The sequence below is a fragment of the Salmo salar genome, chromosome ssa05, assembly GCF_905237065.1.
Source record: "Salmo salar chromosome ssa05, Ssal_v3.1, whole genome shotgun sequence".
NCBI classification, from domain to species: domain Eukaryota; kingdom Metazoa; phylum Chordata; class Actinopteri; order Salmoniformes; family Salmonidae; genus Salmo; species Salmo salar.
In genome coordinates, this window is record NC_059446.1 from 2,890,933 (window position 1) to 2,908,432 (window position 17,500).

A 17,500-nucleotide genomic window follows, 5' to 3' on the forward strand; every position below is an offset into this window, starting at 1 on the left:
GGGACTTTGAACCCTGACCTGGAATCCACACTCAATCAATCCACTAGTATCTACTCTGGCTCTGCTGTCCTGGTTGATTCCATGCTACTCTGGCTCTGCTTGTCCTGGCTGTCCTGGTTGATTCCATGCTGCTCTGGTTGTCCTGGCTGGCCTGGTTGATTCTATGCTGCTCTGGTTGTCCTGGCTGTCCTGGTTGATTCCATGCTACTCTGGCTCTGGTTGTCCTGGCTGGCCTGGTTGATTCCATGCTACTCTGGCTCTTGTTGTCCTGGCTGACCTGGTTGATTCCATGCTACTCTGGCTCTGCTTGTCCTGGCTGGCCTGGTTGATTCCATGCTACTCTGGCTCTGGTTGTCCTGGCTGTCCTGGTTGATTCCATGCTGCTCTGGTTGTCCTGGCTGTCCTGGTTGATTCCATGCTGCTCTGGTTGTCCTGGCTGGCCTGGTTGATTCCATGCTACTCTGGCTCTGGTTGTCCTGGCTGGCCTGGTTCATTCCATGCTACTCTGGCTCTTGTTGTCCTGGCTGGCCTGGTTGATTCCATGCTACTCTGGCTCTGGTTGTCCTGGCTGGCCTGGTTGATTCCATGCTGCTCTGGTTGTCCTGGCTGGCCTGGTTGATTCCATGCTGCTCTGGTTGTCCTGGCTGGCCTGATTGATTCCATGCTACTCTGGCTCTGCTTGTCCTGGCTGTCCTGGTTGATTCCATGCTAATCTGGCTCTGCTTGTCCTGGCTGGCCTGGTTGATTCCATGCTACTCTGGCTCTTGTTGTCCTGGCTGGCCTGGTTGATTCCATGCTACTCTGGCTCTGGTTGTCCTGGCTGTCCTGGTTGATTCCATGCTACTCTGGCTCTTTTTGTCCTGGCTGGCCTGGTTGATTCCATGCTACTCTGGCTCTGGTTGTCCTGGCTGACCTGGTTGATTCCATGCTGCTCTGGTTGTCCTGGCTGGCCTGGTTGATTCCATGCTACTCTGGCTCTGGTTGTCCTGGCTGGCCTGGTTGATTCCATGCTGCTCTGGTTGTCCTGGTTGTCCTGGCTGGCCTGGTTGATTCCATGCTACTCTGGCTCTTGTTGTCCTGGCTGGCCTGGTTGATTCCATGCTACTCTGGCTCTGGTTGTCCTGGCTGGCCTGGTTGATTCCATGCTACTCTGGCTCTTGTTGTCCTGGCTGGCCTGGTTGATTCCATGCTGCTCTGGTTGTCCTGGTTGTCCTGACTGGCCTGGTTGATTCCATGCTACTCTGGCTCTGGTTGTCCTGGCTGGCCTGGTTGATTCCATGCTACTCTGGCTCTGGTTGTCCTGGCTGGCCTGGTTGATTCCATGCTACTCTGGCTCTGGTTGTCCTGGCTGGCCTGGTTGATTCCATGCTACTCTGGCTCTGGTTGTCCTGGCTGGCCTGGTTGATTCCATGCTACTCTGGCTCTGGTTGTCCTGGCTGGCCTGGTTGATTCCATGCTGCTCTGGTTGTCCTGGTTGTCCTGGCTGGCCTGGTTGATTCCATGCTACTCTGGCTCTTGTTGTCCTGGCTGGCCTGGTTGATTCCATGCTACTCTGGCTCTGGTTGTCCTGGCTGACCTGGTTGATTCCATGCTACTCTGGCTCTTGTTGTCCTGGCTGGCCTGGTTGATTCCATGCTACTCTGGCTCTGGTTGTCCTGGCTGGCCTGGTTGATTCCATGCTGCTCTGGTTGTCCTGGTTGTCCTGGCTGGCCTGGTTGATTCCATGCTACTCTGGCTCTTGTTGTCCTGGCTGGCCTGGTTGATTCCATGCTACTCTGGCTCTGGTTGTCCTGGCTGACCTGGTTGATTCCATGCTACTCTGGCTCTTGTTGTCCTGGCTGTCCTGGTTGATTCCATGCTACTCTGGCTCTGGTTGTCCTGGCTGGCCTGGTTGATTCCATGCTGCTCTGGTTGTCCTGGTTGTCCTGGCTGGCCTGGTTGATTCCATGCTACTCTGGCTCTTGTTGTCCTGGCTGGCCTGGTTGATTCCATGCTACTCTGGCTCTGGTTGTCCTGGCTGACCTGGTTGATTCCATGCTACTCTGGCTCTTGTTGTCCTGGCTGTCCTGGTTGATTCCATGCTACTCTGGCTCTGGTTGTCCTGGCTGGCCTGGTTGATTCCATGCTACTCTGGCTCTGGTTGTCCTGGCTGGCCTGGTTGATTCCATGCTACTCTGGCTCTGGTTGTCCTGGCTGGCCTGGTTGATTCCATGCTACTCTGGCTCTGGTTGTCCTGGCTGGCCTGGTTGATTCCATGCTGCTCTTGTTGTCCTGGCTGGCCTGGTTGATTCCATGCTACTCTGGCTCTGGTTGTCCTGGCTGGCCTGGTTGATTCCATGCTGCTCTGGTTGTCCTGGTTGTCCTGGCTGGCCTGGTTGATTCCATGCTACTCTGGCTCTTGTTGTCCTGGCTAGCCTGGTTGATTCCATGCTACTCTGGCTCTGGTTGTCCTGGCTGACCTGGTTGATTCCATGCTACTCTGGCTCTTGTTGTCCTGGCTGTCCTGGTTGATTCCATGCTACTCTGGCTCTGGTTGTCCTGGCTGTCCTGGTTGATTCCATGCTACTCTGGCTCTTGTTGTCCTGGCTGGCCTGGTTGATTCCATGCTACTCTGGCTCTTGTTGTCCTGGTTGTCCTGGCTGGCCTGGTTGATTCCATGCTACTCTGGCTCTGGTTGTCCTGGCTGGCCTGGTTGATTCCATGCTACTCTGGCTCTGGTTGTCCTGGCTGGCCTGGTTGATTCCATGCTACTCTGGCTCTGGTTGTCCTGGCTGGCCTGGTTGATTCCATGCTACTCTGGCTCTAGTTTTCCTGGCTGGCCTGGTTGATTCCATGCTACTCTGGCTCTGGTTGTCCTGGCTGGCCTGGTTGATTCCATGCTGCTCTTGTTGTCCTGGCTGGCCTGGTTGATTCCATGCTACTCTGGCTCTTGTTGTCCTGGCTGGCCTGGTTGATTCCATGCTACTCTGGCTCTGGTTGTCCTGGCTGGCCTGGTTGATTCCATGCTGCTCTGGTTGTCCTGGTTGTCCTGGCTGGCCTGGTTGATTCCATGCTACTCTGGCTATTGTTGTCCTGGCTGGCCTGGTTGATTCCATGCTACTCTGGCTCTGGTTGTCCTGGCTCGCCTGGTTGATTCCATGCTACTCTGGTTGTCCTGGCTGGCCTGGTTGATTCCATGCTGCTCTGGTTGTCCTGGCTGGCCTGGTTGATTCCATGCTACTCTGGCTCTGGTTGTCCTGGCTGGCCTGGTTGTCCTGGTGTGGATGTGTTTTGATGGTTGATGAGAACACGGTCTCTGTAGATGTTGATGTGACTCAAACCTTTCCGCTGCCACTCCCTCAAAACAGGAACTGACCTCACAGGTGTGACCCACAACAGGAAGTGTGCTGTGTGTGTGCTGTGTGTGTTTGCGTGTGTGTGTGTGTTTGCGTTTGCGTGTGTGTGTGTGTGTGTTTGCGTTTGCGTGTGTGTGTGTGTGTGTGTGTGTGTTTATTCCCATTCCCCTCAGGAAATGTGCTCAGGAAGTGGGTTCAAAAAATATTTCTGATGTGGAAAATGGAACACTTGCCCTCTCTTCTTCTCTCTGTCACACAGGACACTTAGGTAGAAATACCTCAGTTCAGGGTTAGGGACACTTATATAAAGAGTTATTCCCTTAGAACAGAAAGATATTCTGCCAACTAGGCTATCTCTGAGACTCTAAAGCTTTACTAAATCATCAATCTATGATTGTAAATTGGTGTACAATTCAGTTTAAAACGGAAAACAACCAAAATAAATCTACTACCTACTAACTTGATCAAAATTATAGCCTACAGTAATATAATAACATGGTTATGATTCAACATTCAGATAACATTCAGAAAACATTCAGATATTTGTTCTCAGAGAGAGAGATCTAACCTTCTCTCTCTCTCTCTGATATACTTGATCAGAATGATATAATAATGTTCTAAGGCTGTCATGATTAAACATTCAGATAACATTCATATAACATTCAGATAACATTCAGATAACGTAATTGTAGTATTGTTAAATGTTGTAAGCGTTTTGTTGCAGGGAGTGAGGACCAACCTTCTGCCTTCCGTCCACCACTTCGACTGACGTCTCAATGTTTTCCATTTTATTAACGGTGTTCTGCGAGTCCAGGTCCTGCCAGTTCTGACAGTCTGGGACGCTGTCGCTACGCCCTTTACGATCCCTCCGACTCCTACAAAACACAACAACATAGTCTTTCACCACGGCCCGTAGGCACCCTATTCCCTATATAGTGCACTACTTTAGACCAGAGCCCTATGGCAGCCTATTCCCTATATAGTGTACTACTTTAGACCAGAGCCCTATGGCACCCTATCCCCTACATAGTGCACTACTTTAGACCAGAGCCCTATGGCACCCTATCCCCTACATAGTGCACTACTTTAGACCAGAGCCCTATGGCACCCTATCCCCTACATAGTGCACTACTTTAGACCAGAGCCATATGGCACCCTATCCCCTACATAGTGCACTACTTTAGACCAGAGCCATATGGCACCCTATCCCCTACATAGTGCACTACTTTAGACCAGAGCCCTATGGCACCCTATCCCCTACATAGTGCACTACTTTAGACCAGAGCCCTATGGCACCCTATCCCCTACATAGTGCACTACTTTTAGGGTTAATTGATTGATTGATTGATTGATTGATTGATTGATTGATTGATTGATTGATTGATTGATTGCGTGACAGATTTCTAAGGTAAAACTAATTTGTAGAATTTAAAACAATTTTAAAGCACAAAGAGGATGACGCAGCGATTGATGCATCCCAATGTGGTCCATGTGTTTACATGGTCGGTCATTTACCACATGGTCGGTCATTTACCACATGGTCGGTCATTTACCACATGGTCGGTCATTTACCACATGGTCGGTCATTTACCACATGGTCGGTCATTTACCACACGGTCGGTCATTTACCACATGGTCGGTCATTTACCACACGGTCGGTCATTTACCACACGGTCGGTCATTTACCACACGATCGGTCATTTACCACATGGTCGGTTTACATGGTCAGTCATTTACCACATGGTCGGTCATTTACCACATGGTCGGTCATTTACCACACGGTCGGTCATTTTACCACATGGTCGGTCATTTTACCACACGGTCGGTCATTTACCAGACTCTCTCATTGACTTACAGTTAGTGAATTCAGCTAAGTACGGACCACCACACATCACAGTCATTGCTGGTAACTTTCCTCAATAAACCAGCTATCAGAAAACCATCCAACGTATCCGTCGACCAGGGCCCAAATGACACCCTGTTTCACTACGTAGTGCACTATGTGATCAAAAAGAGGGCTCTACAATAGGGAATAGGGTGCTGTTTGGGACGCAGGCCACTGTTTCAGTCATTGTCATGCATAGTGTGCTGTGGTGGTGGAGTGAACAGAGTAGAAAACAGAAGCACATCAACATCAAACAGGACATCTATGAGACAACCCCCTATGAGACAACCCCCTATGAGACAACCCCCTACGAGACAACCCCCTATGATACAACCCCCTATGAGACGACCACCTATGATACAACCCCCTATGAGACAACCCCCTATGATACAACCCCCTATGAGACAACCCCCTACGAGACAACCCCCTATGAGACAACCCCTATGAGACAACCCCCTACGAGACAACCCCCTATGATACAACCCCCTATGATACAACCCCCTATGAGACAACCCCCTATGAGACAACCATCTATGAGACAACCCCCTATGAGACAACCATCTATGAGACAACCCCCTATGAGACAACCCCCTATGAGACAATAATCTATGAGACAATAATCTATGAGACAATTATCTATGAGACAACCCCCATGAGACAAATCTATGAGACAACCCCCTATGAGACAACCATCTATGAGACAATAATCTATGAGACAATAATCTATGAGACAATAATCTATGAGACAATTATCTATGAGACAACCCCCTATGAGACAACCCCCTATGAGACAACCCCCTATGAGACAACCCCTATGAGACAAATCTATGAGACAACCCCCTATGAGACAACCCCCTATGAGACAAATCTATGAGACAATTATCTTCGAGACAACCCCCTATGAGACAACCCCCTATGAGACAACCTCCTATGAGACAATTATCTATGAGACAACCCCCTATGAGACAACCACCTATGAGACAACCCCCTATGAGACAACCACCTATGAGACAACGATCTATGAGACAACCATCTATGAGACAATTATCTATGAGACAATTATCTATGAGACAATTATCTATGAGACAACCACCTATGAGACAATGATCTATGAGACAACGATCTATGAGACGACCACCTATGATACAACCCCCTATGAGACAACCCCCTATGAGACAACCCCCTACGAGACAACCCCCTATGATACAACCCCCTATGAGACGACCACCTATGATACAACCCCCTATGAGACAACCCCCTATGAGACAACCCCCTACGAGACAACCCCCTATGATACAACCCCCTATGATACAACCCCCTATGAGACAACCCCCTATGAGACAACCATCTATGAAACAACCCCCTATGAGACAACCATCTATGAGACAACCCCCTATGAGACAACCCCCTATGAGACAATAATCTATGAGACAATAATCTATGAGACAATTATCTATGAGACAATCCCCTATGAGACAAATCTATGAGACAACCCCCTATGAGACAACCATCTATGAGACAATAATCTATGAGACAATAATCTATGAGACAATAATCTATGAGACAATTATCTATGAGACAACCCCCTATGAGACAACCCCCTATGAGACAACCCCCTATGAGACAACCCCCTATGAGACAAATCTATGAGACAACCCCCTATGAGACAACCCCCTATGAGACAAATCTATGAGACAATTATCTTCGAGACAACCCCCTATGAGACAACCCCCTATGAGACAACCTCCTATGAGACAATTATCTATGAGACAACCCCCTATGAGACAACCACCTATGAGACAACCCCCTATGAGACAACCACCTATGAGACAACGATCTATGAGACAACCATCTATGAGACAATTATCTATGAGACAATTATCTATGAGACAATTATCTATGAGACAACCACCTATGAGACAATGATCTATGAGACAACGATCTATGAGACAACGATCTATGAGACAACGATCTATGAGACAACCACCTATGAGACAACCATCTATGAGACAACGATCTATGAGACAACGATCTATGAGACAACGATCTATGAGACAACGATCTATGAGACAACCACCTATGAGACAACCCCCTATGAGACAACCCCCTATGAGACAACCCCCTATGAGACAACCCCCTATGAGACAACCCCCTATGAGACAACCACCTATGAGACAACCCCCTACGAGACAACCACCTACGAGACAACCACCTATGAGACAACCACCTATGAGACAACCCCCTATGAGACAACCATCTATGAGACAACCACCTATGAGACAACCCCCTATGAGACAACCCCCTATGAGACAATTATCTATGAGACAACCCCCTATGAGACAACCACCTATGAGACAACCCCCTATGAGACAACCACCTATGAGACAATTATCTATGCGACAACCCCCTATGAGACAACGATCTATGAGACAACCCCCTATGAGACAACCACCTATGAGACAATTATCTATGAGACAACCCCCTATGAGACAACGATCTATGAGACAGCCCCCTATGAGACAACCACCTATGAGACAACCACCTATGAGACAACCACTTATGAGACAACCCCCTATGAGACAATTATCTATGAGACAACCCCTTATGAGACAACGATCTATGAGACAACCCCTTATGAGACAACCCCTTATGAGACAACCCCCTATGAGACAACCCCCTATGAGACAACCCCCTATGAGACAACCCCCTATGAGACAGAGGGAATGTGGTGCCATTTGTGTCATGGTTGAAGTTTATGCTGGACGGTTCACAGATAGATGACACACACACACACTCAGCGATACATTTTATACACGAGCGGAGAGCGACGTACCTCACGTTCACAAGGCGAGACAATTTTCTCTACTGTGTAATGATAAGCAATGAAATGTAGCATTTGTATTATGACCAAAAATGTGTAAAACTCACCGCAGGTCAAATGAGACGTGAAATTAGAAACACTATTATGAATCTTTTGGGGGGGAATGTGTACAAAGCACAGAAAACAATGAGATTCATTACCAACAGACTGAGGTCTGTCCCTTTTAGATAACCTGGTGTTACCTTGTGAAGTACGCCGGTGTCGTGACTGGCGTGAAATTGGCCTACATTACAGGTGCTTCTGATATCTCGTTGGTATTATTTTCACAAGTAGGTGGTCAAATTTCACAACTCTTAGTACAAAAACTCAAAGCAGATCATCAAAAAGGCTGTTTTAAAAAATAAAAAAATAAAAAAAAGTTTAAAGCACATTTTCAGTTAACCAAAATCACACATTCACATTTTCACCAGATCCTAATCAGTGTTTCATCTCTAAATATCTTTCATATTAACTAACTAATTGCCTTTCACAAAGCAATGCTCTCACAATGGTTTTAATTTAATCTCATTCTCTTGTCATCACTAAATCCAACTGCGCTCAATGGTTAACCAATTAACCGTTTGGTAAACCTATGGATTTTAAACTGGTTTGTCTACTATATATGGATTTTAAACCGGTTTATCTACTATATATGGATTTTAAACTGGTTTGTCTACTTTATATGGATTTGGAGAACTACAGAAATAGAATGTGTTTGTAAAATATAAACATTTAAATGACATGTATGATACATAATGACTACTTATTATTGCTAAATGATTTCACCTCATTATTGCTAATTGATTTCACCTCATTGCTAATTGATTTCACCTCATTGCTAATTGATTTCACCTCATTATTGCTAATTGATTTCACCTCATTATTGCTAATCGATTTCACCTCATTATTGCTAATTGATTTCACCTCATTATTGCTAATTGATTTCACCTCATTATTACTAATTGATTTCACCTCATTATTACTAATGGATTTCACCTCATTATTGCTAATTGATTTCACCCCATTATTGCTAATGGATTTCACCTCATTATTGCTAATTGATTTCACCCCATTATTGCTAATTGATTTCACCTCATTATTGCTAATTGATTTAACCCCATTATTGCTAATTGATTTCACCTCATTATTGCTAATCGATTTCACCTCATTATTGCTAATTGATTTCACCTCATTATTGCTAATTGATTTCACCTCATTATTGCTAATTGATTTCAACTAGTGGTCACCACAATTGATCGCCATATAAAAGAGGGTGTGGGAACACTTGACATGTCCTTCAACATGGAGCAGATAGACAGCAAGGGAGAGGAAGAAACCAAAGAGCTCCTGGACAAGGAGACCCTCAGAGAGGTGGGCATGGGCCCTGTCAGAGAGGTGGGCATGGGCCCCGTCAGAGAGGTGGGCATGGGCCCTGTCAAAGAGGTGGGCAGGGGCCCCGTCAGAGAGGTGGGCATGGGCCCTGTCAGAGAGGTGAGCAGGGGCCCCGTCAGAGAGGTGGGCATGGGCCCTGTCAGAGAGGTGGGCAGGGGCCCCGTCAGAGAGGTGGGCATGGGCCCTGTCAGAGAGCTGGGCATGGGCCCTGTCAGAGAGGTGGGCAGGGGCCCTGTCAGAGAGGTGGGCATGGGCCCTGTCAGAGAGGTGGGCATGGGTCCTGTCAAAGAGGTGGGTATGGGCCCCGTCAGAGAGGTGGGCATGGGTCCTGTCAGAGAGGTGGGCATGGGCCCTGTCAGAGAGGTGGGCAGGGGCCCCGTCAGAGAGGTGGGCATGGGCCCTGTCAGAGAGGTGGGCATGGGTCCTGTCAAAGAGGTGGGTATGGGCCCCGTCAGAGAGGTGGGCATGGGTCCTGTCAAAGAGGTGGGCATGGGCCACCGTCAAAGAGGTGGGCATGGGCCCCATCAAAGAGGTGGGCATGGGCCCCATCAAAGAGGTGGGCATCGGCCCCATCAAAGAGGTGGGCATGGGCCCCATCAAAGAGGTGGGCATGGGCCCCATCAAAGAGGTGGGCATGGGCCCCATCAAAGAGGTGGGCATCGGCCCCATCAAAGAGGTGGGCATGGGCCCCATCAAAGAGGTGGGCATGGGCCCCGTCAGAGAGGTGGGCATGGGTCCTGTCAGAGAGGTGGGCATCAGAGAGAGGGAGGCAGACAGCAGGGAACTGTTGTGACTAATGAAGACCGGGTCAATGTTGTTGACCATGTGGTAAACCGAGGCCTTATCAAGGCTGAGGCTGCCAGATTAGTTCACCCCAATCTGAAAAGATTAACTGTCAATTCTTTCATGATAACATTTTTCCAAGAAAAACGATAAATCTGCAGGATATGCACTATGCTTTACCATTACATTTACAGTAAATTACATATCTGATCCATTTCAAGAACTAAGGCGTATGCCACTACTTCACAGGAGAGGCATTTGAACGATTTTAAATGTTTTCTTTATCGAAATGCGTTTTTTTTTGGGGGGGGGGGGCAAAAACGCCTTCTGGAACATATGAACTTTCATGTGCCTTAATAACAAAGTTGAAATGCCATCTGTAAACACGAATACAATTGTTAAATTACGAGCCTAGTTGCTTTAGCCATGGAAAAATACAGGAACCCTTCCGCTACCCATGATTGGCTGAGATAATTTATGGGCTGGACATGCCGAGAGATGAGTTTGGATTGGTCGGCCATGTAGCATGTTTCTGTCTACAACATGACCTGCTCAGTATGTGGAGGTAATCTTTACTACTGTGGCTCTTTTTGAAAGATCTCATGAAGAACTGAACAAGTTGGGATGGACTATTTTCTGGAGTTCCACTGTGTTCAGCAGGATAACTAAGAAAACACGTCAATCCCCATCTTCTACGTACGGTATATCACTCCCTCTACCCTCCCCCACTGCTCCTCTCTCCTCTACCCTCCCCCACTGCTCCTCTCTCCTCTACCATCCCCCACTGCTCCTCTCTCCTCTACCCTCCATCCCCCACTGCTCCTCTCTCCTCTACCCTCCATCCCCCACTGCTCCTCTCTCCTCTACCCTCCCCCACTGCTCCTCTCTCCTCTACCATCCCCCACTGCTCCTCTCTCCTCTACCCTCCATCCCCCACTGCTCCTCTCTCCTCTACCCTCCATCCCCCACTGCTCCTCTCTCCTCTACCCTCCCCCACTGCTCCTCTCTCCTCTACCATCCCCCACTGCTCCTCTCTCCTCTACCCTCCATCCCCACTGCTCCTCTCTCCTCTACCCTCCATCCCCCACTGCTCCTCTCTCCTCTACCCTCCATCCCCCACTGCTCCTCTCTCCTCTACCCTCCCCCACTGCTCCTCTCTCCTCTACCCTCCATCCCCCACTGCTCCTCTCTCCTCTCCTCTACCCTCCCCCACTGCTCCTCTCTCCTCTCCTCTCCATCCCCAATGCTCCTCTCTCCTCTCCTCTCCATCCCCCTGCTCCTCTCCTCTCCATCCCACCTGCTCCTCTCTCCTCTCCTCTCCATCCCCACTGCTCCTCTCTCCTCTCCTCTCCATCCCCCTGCTCCTCTCTCCTCTCCTCTCCATCCCCCTGCTCCTCTCTCCTCTCCTCTCCATCCCCACTGCTCCTCTCTCCTCTCCTCTCCATCCCCCGGCTCCTCTCTCCTCTCCTCTCCATCCCCCTGCTCCTCTCTCCTCTCCTCTCCATCCCCCCTGCTCCTCTCTCCTCTCCTCTCCATCCCCCACTGCTCCTCTCTCCTCTCCTCTTCATCCCCCCTGCTCCTCTCTCCTCTCCTCTCCATCCCCACTGCTCCTCTCCTCTCCATCCCGCCCTGCTTCTCTCTCCTCTCCATCCCCCCTGCTCCTCTCTCCTACTGGCTGATGTTACTACTGTTCTACTGGCTGATGTTACTACTGTTCTACTGGCTGATGTTACTACTGTTCTACTGGCTGATGTTACTACTGTTCTACTGTTCTACTGGCTGATGTTACTACTGTTCTACTGGCTGATGTTACTACTGTTCTACTGGCTGATGTTACTACAGTTCTACTGGCTGATGTTACTACTGTTCTACTGGCTGATGTTACTACTGTTCTACTGGCTGATGTTACTACAGTTCTACTGGCTGATGTTACTACTGTTCTACTGGCTGATGTTACTACTGTTCTACTGGCTGATGTTACTACTGTTCTACTGGCTGATGTTACTACTGTTCTACTGGCTGATGTTACTACTGTTCTACTGGCTGATGTTACTACAGTTCTACTGGCTGATGTTACTACTGTTCTACTGTTCTACTGGCTGATGTTACTACTGTTCTACTGTTCTACTGGCTGATGTTACTACTGTTCTACTGGCTGATGTTACTACTGTTCTACTGTTCTACTGGCTGATGTTACTACTGTTCTACTGGCTGATGTTACTACTGTTCTACTGTTCTACTGGCTGATGTTACTATTGTCCTACTGGCTGATGTTACTACTGTTCTACTGGCTGATGTTACTACTGTTCTACTGGCTGATGTTACTACTGTTCTACTGGCTGATGTTACTACTGTTCTACTGGCTGATGTTACTACAGTTCTACTGGCTGATGTTACTACTGTTCTACTGGCTGATGTTACTACTGTTCTACTGGCTGATGTTACTACTGTTCTACTGGCTGATGTTACTACTGTTCTACTGGCTGATGTTACTACTGTTCTACTGTTCTACTGGCTGATGTTACTACTGTTCTACTGGCTGATGTTACTACTGTTCTACTGTTCTACTGGCTGATGTTACTACAGTTCTACTGGCTGATGTTACTACTGTTGTACTGGCTGATGTTCTACTGTTCTACTGGCTGATGTTACTACAGTTCTACTGGCTGATGTTACTACTGTTGTACTGGCTGATGTTCTACTGTTCTACTGGCTGATGTTACTACTGTTCTACTGGCTGATGTTACTACTGTTCTACTGGCTGATGTTACTACAGTTCTAATGGCTGATGTTACTACTGTTCTACTGTTCTACTGGCTGATGTTACTACAGTTCTACTGGCTGATGTTACTACTGTTCTACTGGCTGATGTTACTACTGTTCTACTGGCTGATGTTACTACAGTTCTACTGGCTGATGTTACTACTGTTCTACTGGCTGATGTTACTACAGTTCTACTGGCTGATGTTACTACATTTCTACTGGCTGATGTTCTACTGTTCTACTGGCTGATGTTACTACTGTTCTACTGGCTGATGTTACTACTGTTCTACTGGCTGATGTTACTACAGTTCTACTGGCTGATGTTACTACTGTTCTACTGGCTGATGTTACTACAGTTCTACTGTTCTACTGGCTGATGTTACTACTGTTCTACTGGCTGATGTTACTACTGTTCTACTGGCTGATGTTACTACTGTTCTACTGGCTGATGTTACTACAGTTCTACTGGCTGATGTTACTACTGTTCTACTGGCTGATGTTACTACAGTTCTACTGGCTGATGTTACTACTGTTCTACTGGCTGATGTTACTACTGTTCTACTGTTCTACTGGCTGATGTTACTACTGTTCTACTGGCTGATGTTACTACTGTTCTACTGGCTGATGTTACTACTGTTCTACTGGCTGATGTTACTATTGTCCTACTGGCTGATGTTACTACTGTTCTACTGTTCTACTGGCTGATGTTACTACTGTTCTACTGGCTGATGTTACTATTGTCCTACTGGCTGATGTTACTACTGTTCTACTGTTCTACTGGCTGATGTTACTACTGTTCTACTGGCTGATGTTACTACTGTTCTACTGGCTGATGTTACTACTGTTCTACTGGCTGATGTTACTACAGTTCTACTGGCTGATGTTACTATTGTCCTACTGGCTGATGTTACTACTGTTCTACTGTTCTACTGGCTGATGTTACTATTGTCCTACTGGCTGATGTTACTACTGTTCTACTGGCTGATGTTACTACTGTTCTACTGGCTGATGTTACTACTGTTCTACTGGCTGATGTTACTGCTGTTCTACTGTTCTACTGGCTGATGTTACTACTGTTCTACTGGCTGATGTTACTACTGTTCTACTGGCTGATGTTACTACTGTTCTACTGGCTGATGTTACTACTGTTCTACTGGCTGATGTTCTACTGTCCTACTGGCTGATGTTACTACTGTTCTACTGGCTGATGTTACTACTGTTCTACTGGCTGATGTTACTACTGTTCTACTGGCTGATGTTACTACTGTTCTACTGGCTGATGTTACTACTGTTCTACTGGCTGATGTTACTACAGTTCTACTGGCTGATGTTACTACTGTTCTACTGGCTGATGTTACTACAGTTCTACTGTTCTACTGGCTGATGTTACTACTGTTCTACTGGCTGATGTTACTACTGTTCTACTGGCTGATGTTACTACAGTTCTACTGGCTGATGTTACTACAGTTCTACTGGATGATGTTACTACTGTTCTACTGGCTGATGTTACTACTGTTCTACTGGCTGATGTTACTACTGTTCTACTGTTCTACTGGCTGATGTTACTACTGTTCTACTGGCTGATGTTACTACTGTTCTACTGGCTGATGTTACTACTGTTCTACTGGCTGATGTTACTACTGTTCTACTGGCTGATGTTACTACTGTTCTACTGGCTGATGTTACTACTGTTCTACTGGCTGATGTTACTACTGTTCTACTGGCTGATGTTACTACTGTTCTACTGGCTGATGTTACTACTGTTCTACTGGCTGATGTTACTACTGTTCTACTGGCTGATGTTACTACTGTTCTACTGTTCTACTGGCTGATGTTACTACTGTTCTACTGGCTGATGTTACTACTGTTCTACTGTTCTACTGGCTGATGTTACTACAGTTCTACTGGCTGATGTTACTACTGTTGTACTGGCTGATGTTCTACTGTTCTACTGGCTGATGTTACTACAGTTCTACTGGCTGATGTTACTACTGTTCTACTGGCTGATGTTACTACTGTTCTACTGGCTGATGTTACTACTGTTCTACTGGCTGATGTTACTACTGTTCTACTGGCTGATGTTACTACTGTTCTACTGGCTGATGTTACTACTGTTCTACTGGCTGATGTTACTACTGTTCTACTGGCTGATGTTACTACTGTTCTACTGTTCTACTGGCTGATGTTACTACAGTTCTACTGGCTGATGTTACTACTGTTCTACTGGCTGATGTTACTACTGTTCTACTGGCTGATGTTACTACATTTCTACTGGCTGATGTTCTACTGTTCTACTGGCTGATGTTACTACTGTTCTACTGGCTGATGTTACTACTGTTCTACTGGCTGATGTTACTACTGTTCTACTGGCTGATGTTACTACAGTTCTACTGGCTGATGTTACTACTGTTCTACTGGCTGATGTTACTACAGTTCTACTGGCTGATGTTACTACTGTTCTACTGGCTGATGTTCTACTGTTCTACTGGCTGATGTTACTACTGTTCTACTGTTCTACTGTTCTACTGGCTGATGTTACTACTGTTCTACTGGCTGATGTTACTACTGTTCTACTGGCTGATGTTACTACTGTTCTACTGGCTGATGTTACTACTGTTCTACTGGCTGATGTTACTACTGTTCTACTGGCTGATGTTACTACTGTTCTACTGTTCTACTGTTCTACTGGCTGATGTTACTACTGTTCTACTGGCTGATGTTACTACTGTTCTACTGGCTGATGTTACTACTGTTCTACTGGCTGATGTTACTACTGTTCTACTGGCTGATGTTACTACTGTTCTACTGGCTGATGTTACTACTGTTCTACTGGCTGATGTTACTACTGTTCTACTGGCTGATGTTACTACTGTTCTACTGGCTGATGTTACTACTGTTCTACTGGCTGATGTTACTACTGTTCTACTGGCTGATGTTACTACTGTTCTACTGGCTGATGTTACTACTGTTCTACTGGCTGATGTTACTACTGTTCTACTGGCTGATGTTACTACAGTTCTACTGGCTGATGTTACTACTGTTCTACTGGCTGATGTTACTACTGTTCTACTGGCTGATGTTACTACTGTTCTACTGGCTGATGTTACTACTGTTCTACTGGCTGATGTTACTACTGTTCTACTGGCTGATGTTACTACTGTTCTACTGGCTGATGTTACTACTGTTCTACTGGCTGATGTTACTATTGTTCTACTGGCTGATGTTACTACTGTTCTACTGGCTGATGTTACTACTGTTCTACTGGCTGATGTTACTACAGTTCTACTGGCTGATGTTACTACTGTTCTACTGGCTGATGTTACTACTGTTCTACTGGCTGATGTTACTACTGTTCTACTGGCTGATGTTACTACTGTTCTACTGGCTGATGTTACTACTGTTCTACTGGCTGATGTTACTACTGTTCTACTGGCTGATGTTCTACTGTTCTACTGGCTGATGTTACTACTGTTCTACTGGCTGATGTTACTACTGTTCTACTGGCTGATGTTACTACTGTTCTACTGGCTGATGTTACTACTGTTCTACTGGCTGATGTTACTACTGTTCTACTGGCTGATGTTACTACTGTTCTACTGGCTGATGTTACTACTGTTCTACTGGCTGATGTTACTACTGTTCTACTGGCTGATGTTACTACTGTTCTACTGGCTGATGTTACTACTGTTCTACTGGCTGATGTTACTACAGTTCTACTGGCTGATGTTACTACTGTTCTACTGGCTGATGTTACTACAGTTCTACTGGCTGATGTTACTACTGTTATACTGGCTGATGTTACTACTGTTCTACTGTTCTACTGGCTGATGTTACTACTGTTCTACTGGCTGATGTTACTACTGTTCTACTGGCTGATGTTACTACAGTTCTACTGGCTGATGTTACTACTGTTCTACTGGCTGATGTTACTACTGTTCTACTGGCTGATGTTACTACTGTTCTACTGGCTGATGTTACTACTGTTCTACTGGCTGATGTTACTACTGTTCTACTGGCTGATGTTACTACTGTTCTACTGGCTGATGTTACTACTGTTCTACTGGCTGATGTTACTACTGTTCTACTGGCTGATGTTACTACTGTTCTACTGGCTGATGTTACTACTGTTCTACTGGCTGATGTTACTACTGTTCTACTGTTCTACTGGCTGATGTTACTACTGTTCTACTGTTCTACTGGCTGATGTTACTACTGTTCTACTGGCTGATGTTACTACTGTTCTACTGGCTGATGTTACTACTGTTCTACTGGCTGATGTTACTACTGTTCTACTGGCTGATGTTACTACTGTTCTACTGGCTGATGTTACTACTGTTCTACTGGCTGATGTTACTACTGTTCTACTGGCTGATGTTACTACTGTTCTACTGGCTGATGTTACTACTGTTCTACTGGCTGATGTTACTACAGTTCTACTGGCTGATGTTACTACAGTTCTACTGGCTGATGTTACTACTGTTC

At 46.5% G+C, this 17,500-nt stretch overlaps 1 protein-coding gene across 2 annotated transcripts in view; it reads right to left on the reverse strand.

Moving 5' to 3' along the window:
• LOC106591130 (vascular endothelial growth factor receptor 3) overlaps window positions 1–17,500 on the reverse strand; it is a 215,335-nt gene that overhangs the window by 70,627 nt on the left and 127,208 nt on the right. For both annotated transcript variants that reach the window (XM_045717812.1, XM_045717811.1), the window contains exon 11: window positions 4,075–4,210. In XM_045717812.1, the coding sequence (XP_045573768.1) occupies window positions 4,075–4,210 (136 nt within the window). The remainder of the gene's footprint in view (window positions 1–4,074; window positions 4,211–17,500) is intronic.